Source organism: Varroa jacobsoni, unplaced genomic scaffold (genome assembly GCF_002532875.2).
Source record: "Varroa jacobsoni isolate VJ856 unplaced genomic scaffold, vjacob_1.0 scaffold_1047, whole genome shotgun sequence".
In the NCBI taxonomy this organism is placed as follows: Eukaryota; Metazoa; Arthropoda; class Arachnida; order Mesostigmata; family Varroidae; genus Varroa; species Varroa jacobsoni.
In genome coordinates this window covers 155547-172330 of record NW_019213949.1, presented here as the reverse complement: position 1 = coordinate 172330, position 16784 = coordinate 155547, and the positions used below count along the sequence as shown (strand labels likewise).

The 16784-nt window shown below is 39.9% G+C and overlaps 1 protein-coding gene across 1 annotated transcript; it reads right to left on the bottom strand.

Annotated features, from left to right (window-relative positions):
• Positions 1–360: 360 nt before the first annotated feature.
• Positions 361–16291, bottom strand: LOC111266052 (uncharacterized). Its single transcript, XM_022843185.2, has 9 exons — positions 15743–16291; positions 11102–11297; positions 9934–10785; positions 9484–9675; positions 9056–9244; positions 6506–6770; positions 5567–5991; positions 5238–5455; positions 361–4873 (listed from the first exon to the last, which is right to left on the bottom strand). Exons 1-9 carry the CDS (start codon positions 15886–15888, stop codon positions 4639–4641), a joined length of 2718 nt encoding a protein of 905 aa, XP_022698920.1. The 5' UTR covers positions 15889–16291; the 3' UTR covers positions 361–4638.
• Positions 16292–16784: the final 493 nt, after the last annotated feature.

The window sequence follows — 16784 nt, the reverse complement described above, 5'->3', positions numbered from 1 at the left end:
ACACGAGCACGAAGTCAAAATAAATCAGATTGCCTGATTTTTTTTCATTATCAAATAAGCTGACACTACCTACCTGTATTATAACCTATACAGTGTTACAGGTTGTCAAATTCTGCCAGCGATGTAATACAAATTATCATGGTTACAAGTCTACAAACATATAAATGTTTTTTACTCAACGCATTTTCTCCATTATTGCCTTATTTAAGATTTCTAAGTCAACATTGATAAAATTTTGAAGAATAATTAGTAGTTATTGGTATCAAAACCAGAATTAACCGCACGATGTAAATGTTCAACGATATCGAATACTTTGAACATATGCCAGTTCAATCTAAACAGGTAAAAATGCACAAGTCATTATTGGTGGTGGCAGAATAAATAACTTCGTTTGTTTTTTATTATTAACACTGTAGTAGCAGTAGTAGTAGTTGTTCTTATATTGCCGATTTAAGACAACTCTGTCGGACAATATTTTTCTCCTTTATATCATCACTCTCGTTCTTCATAGGTTCTCGCTCATTTATTTTCTTATTTATCTTACTTGTGTATCTTATGCTTATAATAGTTATAATTAATATCAACTTTCTTTCATTTTTACATGCACATACTTAGCTTGCCCCTACGGACGTTGGCGTATTAGACTGACTGCATGACGATGCACCATCCTGTTGTATGACTAACAGCAGAAGAAGAGTTCCATGAAGATATGGTTACAGCAATTATTATTTTTCTTAATTCTAATCAGCGAACAATCGGTGAGTTCCTGTATTCTTCTGTTTTTGGCTTTCGTCGTTTCTCATCATACATATTCAGCTTTTTGTTAACGTAGTTTCCTCTGCCAATGTGTAAACATGGTTTTGTTGAATGCTTATCTTGTTTTTAATTATATCTGTGTTTGTACAATGCTAATTTGCTCTGCAATACGAATTTATGTTTTCAAATCTTCATATTTTATAGTATTCACATTCTCATGTTAGCTTTTTGCAAATAGAAGAAAACTACTATCAATTAATAGAATATTATCTTATGTCATATTATCAATTATAATTGGCTCTCAATTTATTTCGTAATCATTTCTGCCTTGAGTGTGCTTGTCCATAGTTACTTTTATAAACTCTTCGATAATTCACGCTGTGCAATCAACCATTAAAGTCGCACTGATCAAAAATAAATAGAGTTCATATCGTACATCTTCTCGTCTATTACTTCTGTGTGTGTCTCACCGTATCTGTATAATTCGACCCCTGCGTCTAAATATACAATTTCATGAGCATTGTTAGTTAGTACATTGGTCGCAATCACTTAAATATTAGACAGTTTCACTACTTCCCGACAGTCAGTCAATACTTCTCCATCATCAATCTTTTTTACACGTCCATTGTTGTTTTGCGGTTTACATTCAGTGCGAGCTACATACATCAAGCATTTTTCCATGCTTCTATATCCCCTCTTCCAACATTCGCTTCATTAAAACTGTTCGCCAATGGGTTCAAGCACAGCCTCTTCGGAGAGCAAACACTTCCTTATCATTCTTTTGTCCTTCTTACCTGCTCTACCCTTTTTGCCCCGTTTTCTATCCCTCCCTCAATCAAGTCTGCTATATAAAGAATGACCTCTTTCTATAATACAAATGACGTTCGTTTTCAACGTCATCCTTTATGTCGAACATATATCTGTATAGATATACTTTATATATACACAGAACCGAATCCATGCGCAGCTTAACGCTCTCGCACTTTCTTGCCGCTAGTAACGTTTTGTGCAACAGAGGCATTACGGACTTTATAAATGTGTCCTTATGGTCTTTCTATTATTATTATTATTGTTTTTTTCGTCGTCGTCATCTTCGTCGACTGCTAACACTTGCTCTGGATACTTGTTATTTACTGTAGTAATGGGTGTTGAAATGTGTGCGAATGTCTATAACTGGTTAGTATAATCATTATTACCATCTTAATTATTGAGGGCACAATTCAGCGAGTCTCTTCAAGTAGAGGCCAAAATAGGCCTTCGATGACGCTTTTGAAATGTTGTGTTCGACGCCCTTGACGTATGCGATATTAAATATGTTGAGGCGGTTCGATGCTGACGGTGTGTACAAGTTCTTCTATATACAGGCTCTAGTTGGCGAAACCGAAGAAGGTACAAGGAATGGATATTTTGGGCGGGCACTGGTTGTGAACGATGCAAATCAATTAATGATTGGAGAAAACAAAATTTATTGTAACTTTGGCCAGAACTCATTAGATTTCTGTCAAGTCGTTGGTTGTTTTCGTTCGTTGGCCACCGAGATGAAGTCATCATTTAGGACAAAAGTTAGGCAACAAGCTAATCTCCTTGATTAATTGAACTTAGATCCTCCTTTAGGACAATCTTCCGTTCACTAAAGGATAAGGTGAAAACGTTCATATTCGGACCAAAGCTGAAGAAGTAGGACACCAATTTGCAAGCACGTCAAACGTATCATTACATTCAATCACTAACGTGTATCGATTCCGTTTTAATATAAGCGGTATCGCATATCGTACATGCTTTATAATGCGCTCGTAATAACACGCGCTTGCACATTGTCTTACACATGCGCGAAGATGCACATACATACAACACACACAGTCAGTCAGAGATGCATACAAAATCACAAAATATGCCCATCAGACACTGTGCATATGAAGAAGATCACGTGTTTACGTGACAAAATGTTCATTATAAGCCCTACTATATATATATATATATATAATAGAACTCAATGCAACGTGTGTACTTACATATATACAACGAATAACCGCCATCGCCGTATAAACATGATTGGAGATGCTCGGCATAAGACATGTTTTCAACGGACACTTGCTTTTATTCTCTGCCGGTTCATTTTCACATCTATATGCTGATTTATATTTATAAGGTATATCTACGTGAACATGTGTGCGTGCTTGTACATAAATTCGGGCGCCAGTAATCCGTACCTCTAGTTTCTCTCACTTACTGTATCGCTTATTTTCTGTCGTCCCGTTTTATTATTTTTAAATTTCCCCCTGGGTCTAGTTTACGAGCCCGGAACAGACCGATAGTCGCCTTGCTGCTCATATATTGATTGTTTTTGTTATTTTTGTGGCCTATAAAGCTCATTATAAAGATGCTGTTTTCGTCCAGTAGGCGCTTGTGTTACTTGAGATTAATGACCATGCCAGACTAAATTTTCGATTGTGTTCGTTCGCATGCATATTGAACAATAAAGGCATTTCAAACGAAGCAGAAAAACATCGTGAGGCCTACCACTACTTTCAACGTGGCCCTTCAGTATTGTAGCTGTCACTAGTTCTGTCCCTCTCTGACCTTCTTCTAGGCTATTGTTTTTATTATCATAATCATTAATATTATGGAAATTTTGTTCTGCGCTATGTTCTTATTCATTACATCATTTATTATTTTTCAGTTAATTATTATTAAATTATCCATCCATCACTTCGTTGGCGGTGAATTCAAGGCACCGTGTGGCCATTTCGAATGTTATAAGTAATAAATTGTAATAACGTTTCTAACCTATTATTAACAATGAATCGTTTCCAATATCGCATGCAACATCTGATTTCTCCCGATTTCAGCGTTTCTCAGATATTAGGTGTTCCATGATGATATGACGCTCTTTTTACCTTTGCAAATCGTTATCTGGTCCCTTGTGAACTGCCTTCATAGACAAATCAAAGTTACAGGGCACCATTAAACACTCACCCCCACCCTAGAGCACAATAGTTGAACCAGACACATCAGACAGCTCAGGCGACTGGCGGCAACATTACCCAGGCAATCCCTTAGAGCGCTCCTAGGCCTCTTCAGGTTCCCTAGAAGTTTTCCACCAGTGCTCCATTGATAACTGTCTACCAGCTGACGCACATACGTATTTGGAGTGGAAGAGCAAATTTACACTGCACATTCAGATAATTTACTTATCAATAAGAAGACGTGTCCAACAATAATAATCGCAAAGCACTAGCAGCAGGCTCAGCTCATAGTGTCAACAAATATGAATAACAAAAAAAAACGAAACATACAGCAACAAAGCTATCATAATCTCCTTTTCTCCCGACTTTGCTCACTGGGGGATCACAAACGACACAGTACGTCCTCTTTCATGATTTTTTGTTTGATCCTTTTACTTTCAGGTATTAAGATATCTTGTCCTCTTCGCAGTATCGCGTGTACAATTGCGTGGCATGGGTGAACAGGAGCACGGATGAGAAATAGCGTAATGGCCAAGTAGCAAAATAATATATGGGGATGATAAAGATCTTCACTCACAAAATATATGTATATATATAAATATATACAAAATCCGAAAAGACAAAGCATAATGTCATGTCCGCCTGTGCACAGTCCAACAAACCGTTCTCAAGCGTGCGTGCGTGCCTAGGCTGAAATAGGTTCATAGAGTTGTGCCTAGCAAAGGATTAGCTCGGGACAGAGGAAAAAGTCAACGCCACAGTAATTAGATTGGCATGCTCATAACAAAGGGTTGGTTTGGATATAGCGTAGGCCTGCAGAACCTTTGTGAAAGCAACGTCCAGTACTTGTTAGAGATGCGTGACCTGTTGACGCTAAGGTAATAATTAGTAGTTGTAATAAACAAACGATAACTTTTTAGAAGCGCTCCCCATCCCTACACCGCCACTCTTTGTCCACTCCTCCGGTTTCGTCGGAGCCTGTAGATGCGACATGGTGACCTCGATTTGACCTTCGAGTCGGTTGGGGTCTCTTGGACTTTCCGTCATCGTCGTCTGAATCAGAGATACCATCGAATGCCGCATCGCCATACAGGATCTCATTGTCCATGTACTGTGACGAGGTTGACCACGGGTCTTTGATACGCTTGGACCTACAAATCAGCAGGCAACGAAAAACATGAGCGAACAAGATAAAAACATATATGACAGCAATTACATTTCTATATAGCTTGTTATTGCTACTTGTATAAGCAAAGCAGCGTAAACTATTTTCCCGATAAACAAGCTACCTTCATCTTGGTATCGCTGAGAGATCAATGGGTGGAAATATCAATGTTCGCAAAACTTATTTTCAAGACACTGAACGCTGGTAGAATCGTAAAAACTACAACACCTCGTTTCATATTGTATTATAAAAATAGTCATATACACAGTATTAGTTAAATTTAAAAAACTGCAGGCAATTACCTGCTAAGCATGGCGTGGGAAATATGCAAGAAGTAGTGGTAGACATACCTGCGTGTTTTATCCTCTTCGGCTTTCCGTTTCTGCTCCTCTACGAGCATCTGCGGATGGTGAACCTCAGTATAGAGCTTCAACCGCGTCCGGGCCTCGTTTTGAGCAAAACCTGCTTCGAACGGCAAAAACTGCTCAAGAATTGACTCCAGCTGAGCGATGAGACGCTTGTTCGAGGGTTGCTTCTTGCTGGCCTTCTTGTCCTTAGGTATCATTATCTAAAAAAAGTTGAGGGTCAGAGAAAATTGAACTTGGTCTCTACGACAATTTGGATTACAAATGGAAATTACATGTGTACATGCAAGTGAAACATGCATTCTCCAATTCACCTTCATTGTGATCCTTTCCCTTGGGACGGAGTCTGCCTTTCGTTTTAACGAAAGTGAGTCAACCTTGGAAAAGTCCTTATCCGTTGTACCATTTTCTATTCTACGTGACGATCGTCTGGTGCTGATCTGTACCATCGCATGATTTTGGTGTGCGGTCGCCCTTTCGTAAGCGGCTGGTGCTGCCATTGTTTCGTCGTCATGATCGTCCATTTCAGCGAAGCGCTGAGTTTGCTTATGTGCCCGGGAAGACCGGCGAGGCTGCGTGTGGTTTGTGTCCTGCGACGATTCCTCTTCTTGAACCGACAAAGCAGATCGTGAGTCGCTTTCCTGACCGTGACCGCTTCGTTCAAGTTTCTGTGTCTGTGATAGATCCTCCTCTTCCACTTCGTCTTCCTCTTCGAGTATAGAGTCCACTTTGTCGATATCTGAAACGGCCAAGTATGGAAAAAAGCAAGTAGAAACAGACAAACCATGTTAAAAGACGCACGTTTTTCTGTCAAAATAAGGCTCCAACGAGCAGGCTAAATTTCTCACTCTGTAGCTCTCGAAGACGTTAACTGTAACGTATAACTAAATAAATCATAGGATGGGCAGTGCTATGTACTCCTCTTCATGCAAATATGTAACCTTGTCTCAAGAGACCATTACCATACCTGCCATGATAAAAACGTATACGATACCGTATCTATTATCAACACCGGTGAAAAAAGCCTTGATAACTGTTCATAAGATTTTGAGAGATCATAAGGAAATTATGCCTCAATTCCTGTCTAAGATGGAAAGAACAACCCATCTCGCTTTATAATCACTACGTACTGTTCTTAGTCGTCACGGACAAGGCGGTTGGTACGCAAACAGTGTCAACAGTACCGAACTTGTACGCACTCTGCATAGATATGTTGCATATGTTTAAGGTTATGCCTGTGTTGTGCCACTCACATCCATTACTGGACTCGTCGTTGGGCAATTGTGTATCGTTTGAAGTCTCGTCATATTCATGATTGGCTTCTCTTGAATGTTCATCGTTAATCTCATGAGCTCCTTCTCCATTGTTCTCTTTGTCCTTAGTTTCGGCTTCTCCCTTCAATCGTTCAATGAGGGCACGAAGTTGATTCAAATTTTCCGCGACGATCTTGAACTCTAGTTGATGCTGCTGCTCTCCCGCGGACATGAGCATACATCCGTCAGAGTTGTACACTACAACCTGTAAGAAAATCGATCAAAGAAAATAAATTTATATACATGGCTGTTACAAGCGAATAGGAGGACCTTGAAATTGTATAGTTTTGAATTTTTTTTTAACGTTCCTTCAGCTGTTCCAAGGCCTTAGGACGTTTTCCAATGTATTTGTGGATGTTTGAGAGCACCCGATGGTACGCTGTTGTATTGCAGATCTATCCGTCCTAGTAGTTTCTCGGGTAACTTCTTGACGCGACTTAGCGGTTCCGGAGTGGGCTCCGTTGGCAAGAAGTAGACAATCAATAACAATTAAATCGTTTTAACGCAGGTGTCCTGCGAGAAGGTAAAATAGCTGATTTCGTGCCGCAGGATGGAGTTCAAAAACGTGCTTCTAGACAGCTTTAAAGCAATTTAATTGATCCCAGTTAGCAGAATGAGGTTTTTCATATGACCTCGTGCCGCATACAGGCACTGGGTCTATTTTAAAATGGAATAGCCGATGGACAGTAGCAGTTGAAAGAAAATAGGGATCCCCAGTAGTAGATATCGCTACGATAACCATTGTGCATTTCTCCGTATTGTGCGACAAAAAGTTTTTACTGCTGAACGAAAAAAGTAGTCCAACGTAGCGGAAATTGTTTACGTAGTCGAAAGTCGACGCCGCGATCGAGCGCGCGTTTTAAGAATGAATTGAGTCTCTTCTCCTAAACTTGTCGCCACCGTTTCTGTCGAATTCACAGTTCAGCCGAATTTTACTAGGATCACATGCAATCTAACTAACGCAAGCTGAACTTGAAAACGGCTACTCCAATACATAAGCAGGGGTTAGCATATAGAATTATTTTCATAAGGTTCCTGGGGCTTAGAATTTTTGATCGTAGGGTTTTTAAGAAGCCTTGCGAACAACATGGAGTTGAAGTTAGTTAGTTGTGGTTAGTTAGTGGTTTGGAAGAAAAGTAAAAGTTCTGCTGTGTCCTCGTCAATTTTTACCTGGTTTTCCTCAATAAATAGCGATTATAGAGTTCAAAGATTCATAACATTTTGATATATGCTGTGTTCATATTTTATTCCTTTAAATATAGGTGAAGGTATCGATCGCTCTGTTTTTCTTTACAATAGAAGCATTCCAACATGCACAACGGCGGGTTTGGGTGGTGTTAGTGTTCGTTGTCCAAGCAGAATCAGGTAGATGGTCGTTATGTAGATTTAGCTGAATGCGCTCACGAAGTCATTCTTTGAAAAGAATTCTGTCGTCTGAATGTCACGAGATAGGCCGCGGTAGAGAGATATCTTAGGATCTTCTCTATACAGATAATAACGTACTACGATGTCGTTACGTTTAAAACTTCGACATAGAACCTGTTTCCCATCAGTTTTTAATTTCTTCTATAATATCAAATATATTTTTTCGCTGTTTTTTAGATTGTATTTGGCAATTACACATCCGTATATTCTCATTACCTTCTTGTGTTAATTTGAGTTGTGATAATACGCAGTTTCATTGGCGGCATTCAGTTTAAACTACTAACACTAAATCTTTGTGCTTTCCTTTTCATCGGGCTTGTTCTTTTGTTTCATATATTATTGATCTGATATTAAGTAATTCAGTTAATGCTTAGATTCTGTTTACTTTGTCGCTGACAGCCAATCGTTAGCAGTCTTCTGAGCGAGTTCCGTTGATCTTTCTTAGGGCTTTTACCTGTTTTAATAACCTATCATTAGTGAGCCATTCCCCTGACATATTTACCTCATGGTCTTCCTGCTGAAAATTTTTCATTGATTTTCTGAACTGCACTACTCCAGGCAAAATTGTCTGTAGTAGACGATTACCATTAGTTTTTGCGATCAGCTGTTTCTTCGATTATCTTCGCATCTTCTTCACTATTTGGATGGATCACATCATAGCCATTTCACAAAATTAACTTTTGAATGGTCACTTATATTCGCAAACATAAATGAGCTGCCGTACCAATTGGTACCCAATTGGTACCATGAATTGGCATTTTGTAGTTTAAACAAGTAAATTTCAACTGTTTGTTCGTCACGCAACGTACTCATTCTTTCGTGTTCAGGTTACCTTCTGACTGAATGATACCATCATTCTTGATCCTATCTTTGCGGAAGCACTCTCCGCAGTGTTTATTGTTGCAACTTTACTAACTTCTAAGTCAAACTGTCAAATTTTTCAAAGTACTGGAGTTTTTTTTGTTTGACTACACGGATATATATATATATATATATATATATATATATATATATATATATCTGAACTAAATATACATAAGTAGCAGGTATAAATACCTCCCCTACCTCTTCATCGAATTCTTCTTCGCAACTTTCGTCGCTACTTTCCATCTCCTGTACAATGGCTTTAGCCGCCTGCTTCGCGCTTCGTCGCCGACTCTTCGTTTCGATATGTTCCTCACGGATCAAGGTCTTTTTCTTACGTTTTTTTGCTGTCGGGGGTTTAGGACTTCGCGGTACACGTTTAATCGCCACCTAGAAAGCATGAAAGATATGCATATTTAAAGAAAAGGAAGCTATCGTGTAACATGACGATAACACGAAAGATAAACGTTAATGTATTCAAATTGACTAAACAAGTACTACAATTTTACATGTAATAATAACACAATTACCAACATTTATTGTAAGTGAAAGAGGACTACTCTTCCACGGTCTGCATCTACCAAACGCAATGAATTGCAAATTAATATAATGCATTTAATAGAACGCACCTGATAGCAATCATCGTGAGACGCCTTACGGGGAAACTGCTGTACAGAATAAACCCGTACGTCGTGGTTAGATAGACAAGGAAAATAAAAATATTCCCGTCCCGATAAATCAGTTCCCAACACGAGCTGTCGCATATCTTCTCCTAAATACGTTCCTTCTACGAAGTAGTCCGCCACGCTCTTGTGCTTTGCCTAAAAGAACAAGAATGGCAATTATCACCAATATAAAAACATACGCAAGGTATATACCAGTTCTCAAAGATTCATTTCAGTTAAAACTCACTGCAGGCTTAGCTAGTACAGTAAAACTACTGGTACACCAACGTCATGATTACTAGTCGACAGAAAAAACAAGAAAAAATTACATCAGTATTTTTCCTATCGACAGAAACAAAAAACTGTTTTAGCAGTTTGTTAAAACGGTTTGTACACATTGCAATGCGCACTCACCAATCTTTGGTCACATAACGCTTTGATAATAGCCACGCGTTCACGCAGCGTGAAATCTTCAAAGGTGCACCACTCCTCTTTATCGTTGAGTTTGTCAAATGGATTTGCCTCACCAACAATTTGGAAAAACTCCTCTTCGACACCAGTATCTTCAAACACCTTAAGGATACCGTGGTTGTTTAACGTTTTGTAGAACGTTACCAACTTGTTGCGTAGTTTCTCATTCCATTCGCGATAGCCCATTGGCGGTTTGCTAGCCGTCGAGCTAACACTCTTAAATCCTGTTGTTAGCAAGCACGTCATGAGCGAATGCAATAACTGACTCGACTGAGGGTAAAGAAGAGATCGTTCGAGTTCAAACATCGTGAACTCCGGAAAGCCGAGTGCGTGTTGCGCAAGAAACAGAAAATGCGCTATATGAGGAACTTCCCACATGGCTTGCACTTCGTCTAGGCCAGGACGAACGTCCTTTGCATCCCACATATCGGCCGCTGCGGCCAGGGCCTCCTTCTCGAATTTTTTACCTTCACGGGCGCGAAATCGTTGTTCCCGCCCACGAACAGCTCGTTCATGGCGTATAATCGCAATTAGCATCGATTCGCCATCCTCAACTTTAAGCCGCCCACGCGGTATGTCACTTGGTCTCGTTGCATCAATTGAACTCCTTTCCCTGAGGTCACGCGGTAGCATCTGCACTTTGGTCTCAAGTACATGTTCAAGTTTTATGCCTTTCTTCGATATCGGATGATGAGGTCCGAATGCATGATAACAGCACTCCAGCATGCGGCGCACATCGCCAACGATGTCGCCGATCGTCTCGTATGTCTTTTTATCCACGATTTCCTGTTTGATCTGTGAAATGACATAAAATAATAATCAATATAATTATAAATTATTTAGCAGTATCTGTCACGATTTATCGTTATGATAAACGGCAAGAAAACATGAAATCAAGTAATCTGTATGTTTCAATCTTCACGTTTTAATCCTCAGCATATTCTGCCAAATAATTCCGTTTGCGTTTTTTTAAAAGACACTTGAGTCAAAGTACACTAACTTGTTTGACAACAAATCAGCTTTTTTTTTACTTTGATAAGCTCAAAAGATGTCGTTCACAATTTGATCGCCTACTGTTCACTAACGGAGGAATTGTGTGATATTCACTTGCCTTTCCCAGCCAAGTCGTGTTCTTGAGCGCATCCGCATAATTCCTCCAATACTCTCGCATTGACGTTTCAGGCTTGTCGAGAAAGGGCCCACAGAAGCTTCTGCAATTGGTTGACATGAGAAAGCTTACAATTCGCCAGCCATGAAGAAGTTCGATTGGAACGTCCGGTTCGGGGTCTTGTGCGTGTCGGGTTCGCCTGAAACAAGAAAGAAACTCCAAAATTGGTTTTCACTTTTCACTCCTTCAAGTGTCCCCGACTTTGACGCACTCACCGAGACATCAAACTCCGTAACTATCATAGAAGTAATTGTTTTCCAAATCCCTAATCCCACTCCTAAGTTTGTTTAGAAAAATGACTACGCGATTTGCTGATGGAGAAACACTTTCTTAGTAGCTGAATACGTATAATGAGCCTATACAAAAAAAACGCCAAAAATAAGGTGATTCCCGTGAACCTTTTCATTAATTTACTTAAGTTAATTTAAATGGCTTTTGAATATAGAATCGTAAAAGAAAATACGACCTTCTATGGCCTTATACCTGAACTGCGTCCTATATAATCTGCAGGAGACATCTTGAAAATAGCTCTCGTCCTAATAGCCGTGGTAACATGTGTCTCTACACACGCCAGAAATATTTATTAACAATTTGTTATTAATGACAAAGCTGAGCTTTTTTACAAATTGTTTATTGACGTTTGGTACATTTTAATTACCCCAGAAATAAGAGGAGAAAGAAGAGCTGACTTACGGTCTGTCGTTGAAACAATTTTATCTAGATGCTTCAATACATAGAATTTGGCGAACTGACTGTTTTTTTAGCGCCTTTATTGCTGACAAAGAACTGGGAATCAACTCGCGGCGAAGGGCTCATTTTTATATCAGCTTACCTCACCGCGGTCAACGACACAAAATCGAATATTTTGCATAATCTTTTACGTATAGATATTACATGTATCTAGAAAAAAGCTTGCGACATGCAATCCAATTTGAGTTTATTATAAAATTCTTGATTTGATACATTATCTCTGTACTTAGTTCATTTGATAACCTTAGAAAGCCTCGATGCACGGCAGCGATCTAAAAAACAGTTTTCTAAACATTATCACTCCTAGTAGTAGTTAACTGCTCATACCGTTGTGGGCATCGACGCCATGCAACACGGTTAGGTCATAGCCACTATTATACCTGACAGGTCTATTTCACACTAATCACATGGCAATGGGGACCTCAGTCCTATTTACCCAGGTCACGCGTTCACGGTAACTCATACGTAATATATGGTGCGAACAGCTCTCTCCGCAGGACTTTTGCCTGAATGGCTGGTTATGCATTCAGAACGCCGTGATTAGGCAATATGTCTAATGTCAAAATTTCTACAGCGTTCAATAGACGAACAGTGAGCAAGACTGCACTTTCCCACCATGTCAAATTTGCATTTCAAAACCCCTTCTAATCTTTCAGGTATGTTGTAGCACTGAATAAAAATTTTCAGTGTTTAATTCAGTGTTTAAGAAACAGTGTTTAATTGCAATTGTGTTTTGCTTCGTGCATATAAGTCATTACTTTTTGTGAGTAACCAAAGAAAAATAGATTCTATATTTTGTTCAAGGAACCATGGCAGGTATTCACAATGGAATACCTAATAATATTATAATGAATAAGAGCGATCAGTCCGAAAAACTAGAATAGCTTTACCTCCAGTGTTATCATCTGTAGCGTTCTGTTCTTGTTATAATGGAAGAACTTAGTTCAATTGTGACGGAGCCGCTTTTCAATCAAAGCCAATTGCAATATTGACGTCAAAAACGGGCCATTTCCGGTAACTAGCAAAGGTTATGGCTCATCGTCTTGCCGGTTCTTCAACAAGCTGACTGGTAATTAGCGGTTACGAATTACTTCAATCGATTTAATAACCTTACGTTAATATCTATCCAGTATTAACAGGAATCATATAATGTTGAGCACGCGAGCCCAGGATATGCAACTCCGCAAATTGGATTCTGGGAACGCATACGCTATCAACTTTCTTTTAAATGGCTTTCTCCTTATCTGGCGAATTAGAAAAATGAAATTTGAGGGAGCATATTTTATTACAAAGTTGTTCATTCTGCACAACGCCACAGTACTGATGTCGTTATAAGATACTTCGTAAGCAGACTCCAGTATCATTGTCTTTTGCAAAAATTACGTAAGCATACAATTATCTTAACAATATCTAGTTAGACGTGTGCTTTATTTAGAATAGCGGTTTATGGTTACATGGTACCTTTGTGCCAGATATCCCTAAATAAGTTAGTGCCGATATCTGTAAGAAAATTTAATACCAATATTCACAAAAAAAGCTGCACTTGGATCATGCGCATTCAAACCATGTGATGACGTTTTATTAAATCCTACAGAATATACTTTTGCCCAAATTCGTTATTTAGCGCGCGCTGTGATGCTACCAACAAGCGAATCCAAGCAGTATTCGACGTACTAAGAAGTTTCAAATTGAAATCTCGCATAACAGTCGAAAACAAGCAGTCTTTAGCGATTATTAATATGCTCATTCTTAGTGAAGACTGAAAACGATAGATCTATGACCAATAGCTAAGTTGACAGATGCTTTTAAACAAAAGCTGCTTCAGTCTGTGTATTTCGTTTACGGGATTTGAATTTCACAATAAAGGCAGAAAAACGTATAACTCCAATTGCTCCGCCATGCAAGCGTTCGTTGGCTGATACAGCTTTATGGATACAGCTATAAGCCGCATATATGTGAAGACGTGAAAGGCGCGTATGTGCGAAGTTAAGAGAGCGGTCTCCCAACGGCAGCTTGCGAAGCCATCAAAAACCCGTAATCACTTTTTAAAAAGATTGCACCGGCATCTTTGGCCGCTCGACTGAGATATTAGGTTACGAAACCGGCGTATGTCGGTAATTAGACGACGGTTATGAGCACTAGGCAACGTAATTCAAATAACAGCACATTATGCAGTTACTGTATGCCCTTTCTTGTTTATGCGGGATTTTAATGTTTACGCTAACGGGATTAAGCGACTCACCAGCAACAGATAATAAAGAGAATCGAAAATTTTTTAGTGAAATATTTTGAGTAACGACAAGCATATGAGGCCGCAGTGAAATCGTTGAAAGGAGGTGAAACCTGGAAGTTCTGGCGTCTATTAGGCAAAAGTTATCTGATTCAATCTTATTACGGAGTTATTTCATATAAGTGTATTATTATTATTTTGAACGCCTGTACTTGGAACTTCCCAGAAAGGTTATCGTGAGGATGCCGCATTACAATGTCAGTGATTAATGATGAGCTAGAAGAAAGGTAGCGCTTTCAGATATGCTATCATAGGAACCTGAGAAGTTAGGTCCACATTAAATTTGTTGTTGGAAAAATTCGATAATCATAGGACCAGAATATCTCAATACATATAACGGAAGTATGATGAAAGATCTCATTCACTCGGAGACGAAATTCTTGTTTTAAGCATAAACTACAAATCAAATGAAATAGATGAAATGTACAGTATAGGGTCAGCATTTGTATTCCAGCTCATCACAGCGTAGGCTAATGACACCGAAAACGGTATCTACATATAGATATTAAAATAGTAGTTAATGCTTTGTTATAAAAGTCGCGTTTCAGAATTCCCCTTACCATGGTAAATAATAAAAAAAGAAATGAGCCCTTTCACATCGTAGGGTTTATGAGTGCAATTTTTCTTGAAATTACAAACAAAGATACAGCTTAACCTCCCGGTGAAGAGACTTTCAAAATAGGATCCGCATAAAGTGATTATATTTCACTTGAAAATCTTTCGATTCTCAATTTTTTCTAAGATGACGCAGTTTGCTCAACACTTCAAATAAGGTTCGACATAGGTTCTTTTCATAAAGGGAATCATTTGAATGTAAGGTTGCTTGACTCTTCTTAATTTACTAGCACGCAGATGACTAATATTAACGGGTGTTGTAGAAACTTTCGTCAGCAAAAGTTGTGTATTTTATCTCTCACCAATTTCAGACACTCCTGGTATACATAAATGCCCAAAGAGCTCATATGTCCTATGAAAACATTCCTTGAGATTTACATATGTGGAAACAATCATTCTAACTATAATTCACAGAACACCAGTAATACGACTGTTCCTTGGACTAAAAAAATTTACATTTCAAGGTCCATACAAACTCGGACTTCTGTACCTCGATCACCATGAAGGTGGATACCGGCAGGAGAGATTTTCGACAAGTTCTGGCATTTCTGCACGTAGCCTGAAATATCTGGAGGATTTTCGCAGGACCAACTTAAAACCGATTCACTGTGATCACACAACCGCATAACGATCCACTATTCGTAGATTACTGATCCTTTTGAGGGTTTTCGACATCGGCACGTCACCCAGCTGACCGAAAGTAAGCTCATATGACAGATCACTCATCGAATCCCGCCAAAAGTGACAGTTCCACGACTTTGCCACCCATTAGACCACTTGAACAGAAGTTGAACCGGATCGCCGGCCCGAAGAACAGAGTACGGCTAGCTCCGGTGTCCGCCAAAGCTTGCCCAGTCATACTGGGCAGTTTTAGTTAGAGCAACAGACCAGTACGGGGGATGAACACTAAGTGGGAATTAACTACATACCTTTGCTCAAACAGTTTGAGTTTGACTTTCGAGTAGCAGTGCTCCTCAAGCTCGTTGGTGACAATAACGAGCTCTGCATCTTCATCGGGACCATCGCTGGTGCCCTCCGACTTGATCTCCACGTCGCTCACAGGCTCCTCGATCATCGTCGGTGGCGATCCCTCGAGTGACACCGACGTACACCGACCACCTGCCACTTCCAGCTGCAGTCTCCAAAACAATCGCACGTGACTCTGCGTGAAGGTTCCCGCGCCCCGGAGAGTAGAGTGTCGTGTCGTCAGGAGTGCAGTGCTCACTCGGTGTTAGTACGACACAGTCGGTGTCTTCGTTCCAGGGCAATGTTGTATCAGGGCCCCGAGTAGCTGGGACCGCTGCAGCGGGTTAGTTGCTTGCGCCCCCAGCAGGTTGTGGGGGCTGCGCGGTCCTTCCGGACACTCGCCGCCTCTACGACACTTCACTGTACCGCCAACAACAGTTCTTGCCGCTGCCTGCTTAACAACAACATGCTATTTCGCGGCCAAATTTGCTCCTTGAGTCTCTGAACGTAACGATCTCGCATCGGCTAAGGTGGTACGCTTCTCAGCTGAGCGGGCGCATCTTGAACCGCACTGGTACCACAGTCAAAAGAAGGCGCCAACTTTGGCAAGTTCGCTCTACAACAATTAAATAGGCATTTTCGTGCGGTTTTTTGTGTTCGGTTTTCAGGATGGCCGACTTCCTGGCCTAGCGGCGAAGAAATTAAAAGTTTTGGCACTTACTTTTTCCGCGTAACAGTGATTATTGACAAAACAGTATATTGTCAAAAATCACTACCATTCACTCGTGTATGGTATACGGGATAGCCAAATATCGTCTCGACGCGAGGTTACAGCAATTCCCTTAAGTTAAACGAAGTGATTTGCGGGAAGAATCACCAAACTATATCAGTTAGCTGTGTAAAAAATACGTTTGTGGTACGCTGTTTTGATACGAAGTTGGCAACCCTGGGTGTGAATGGTGCGACTTATTCCGAATTTTAACGGTTGGCCCTCTCCACGAGTGG

Bases quoted from the DNA above. Each gene is read 5' to 3' on its own strand.
- LOC111266052 (XM_022843185.2), bottom strand. From the start codon at position 15,888: ATGATCGAGGAGCCTGTGAGCGACGTGGAGATCAAGTCGGAGGGCACC. The intron at 9,245-9,483 runs GTGCGTTCTATT...CATGCTTTCTAG, and splicing joins CTCACGATGATTGCTATCAG to GTGGCGATTAAACGTGTACC. The intron at 4,874-5,237 runs GTATGTCTACCA...GCTGATTTGTAG, and splicing joins GAAGAGGATAAAACACGCAG to GTCCAAGCGTATCAAAGACC.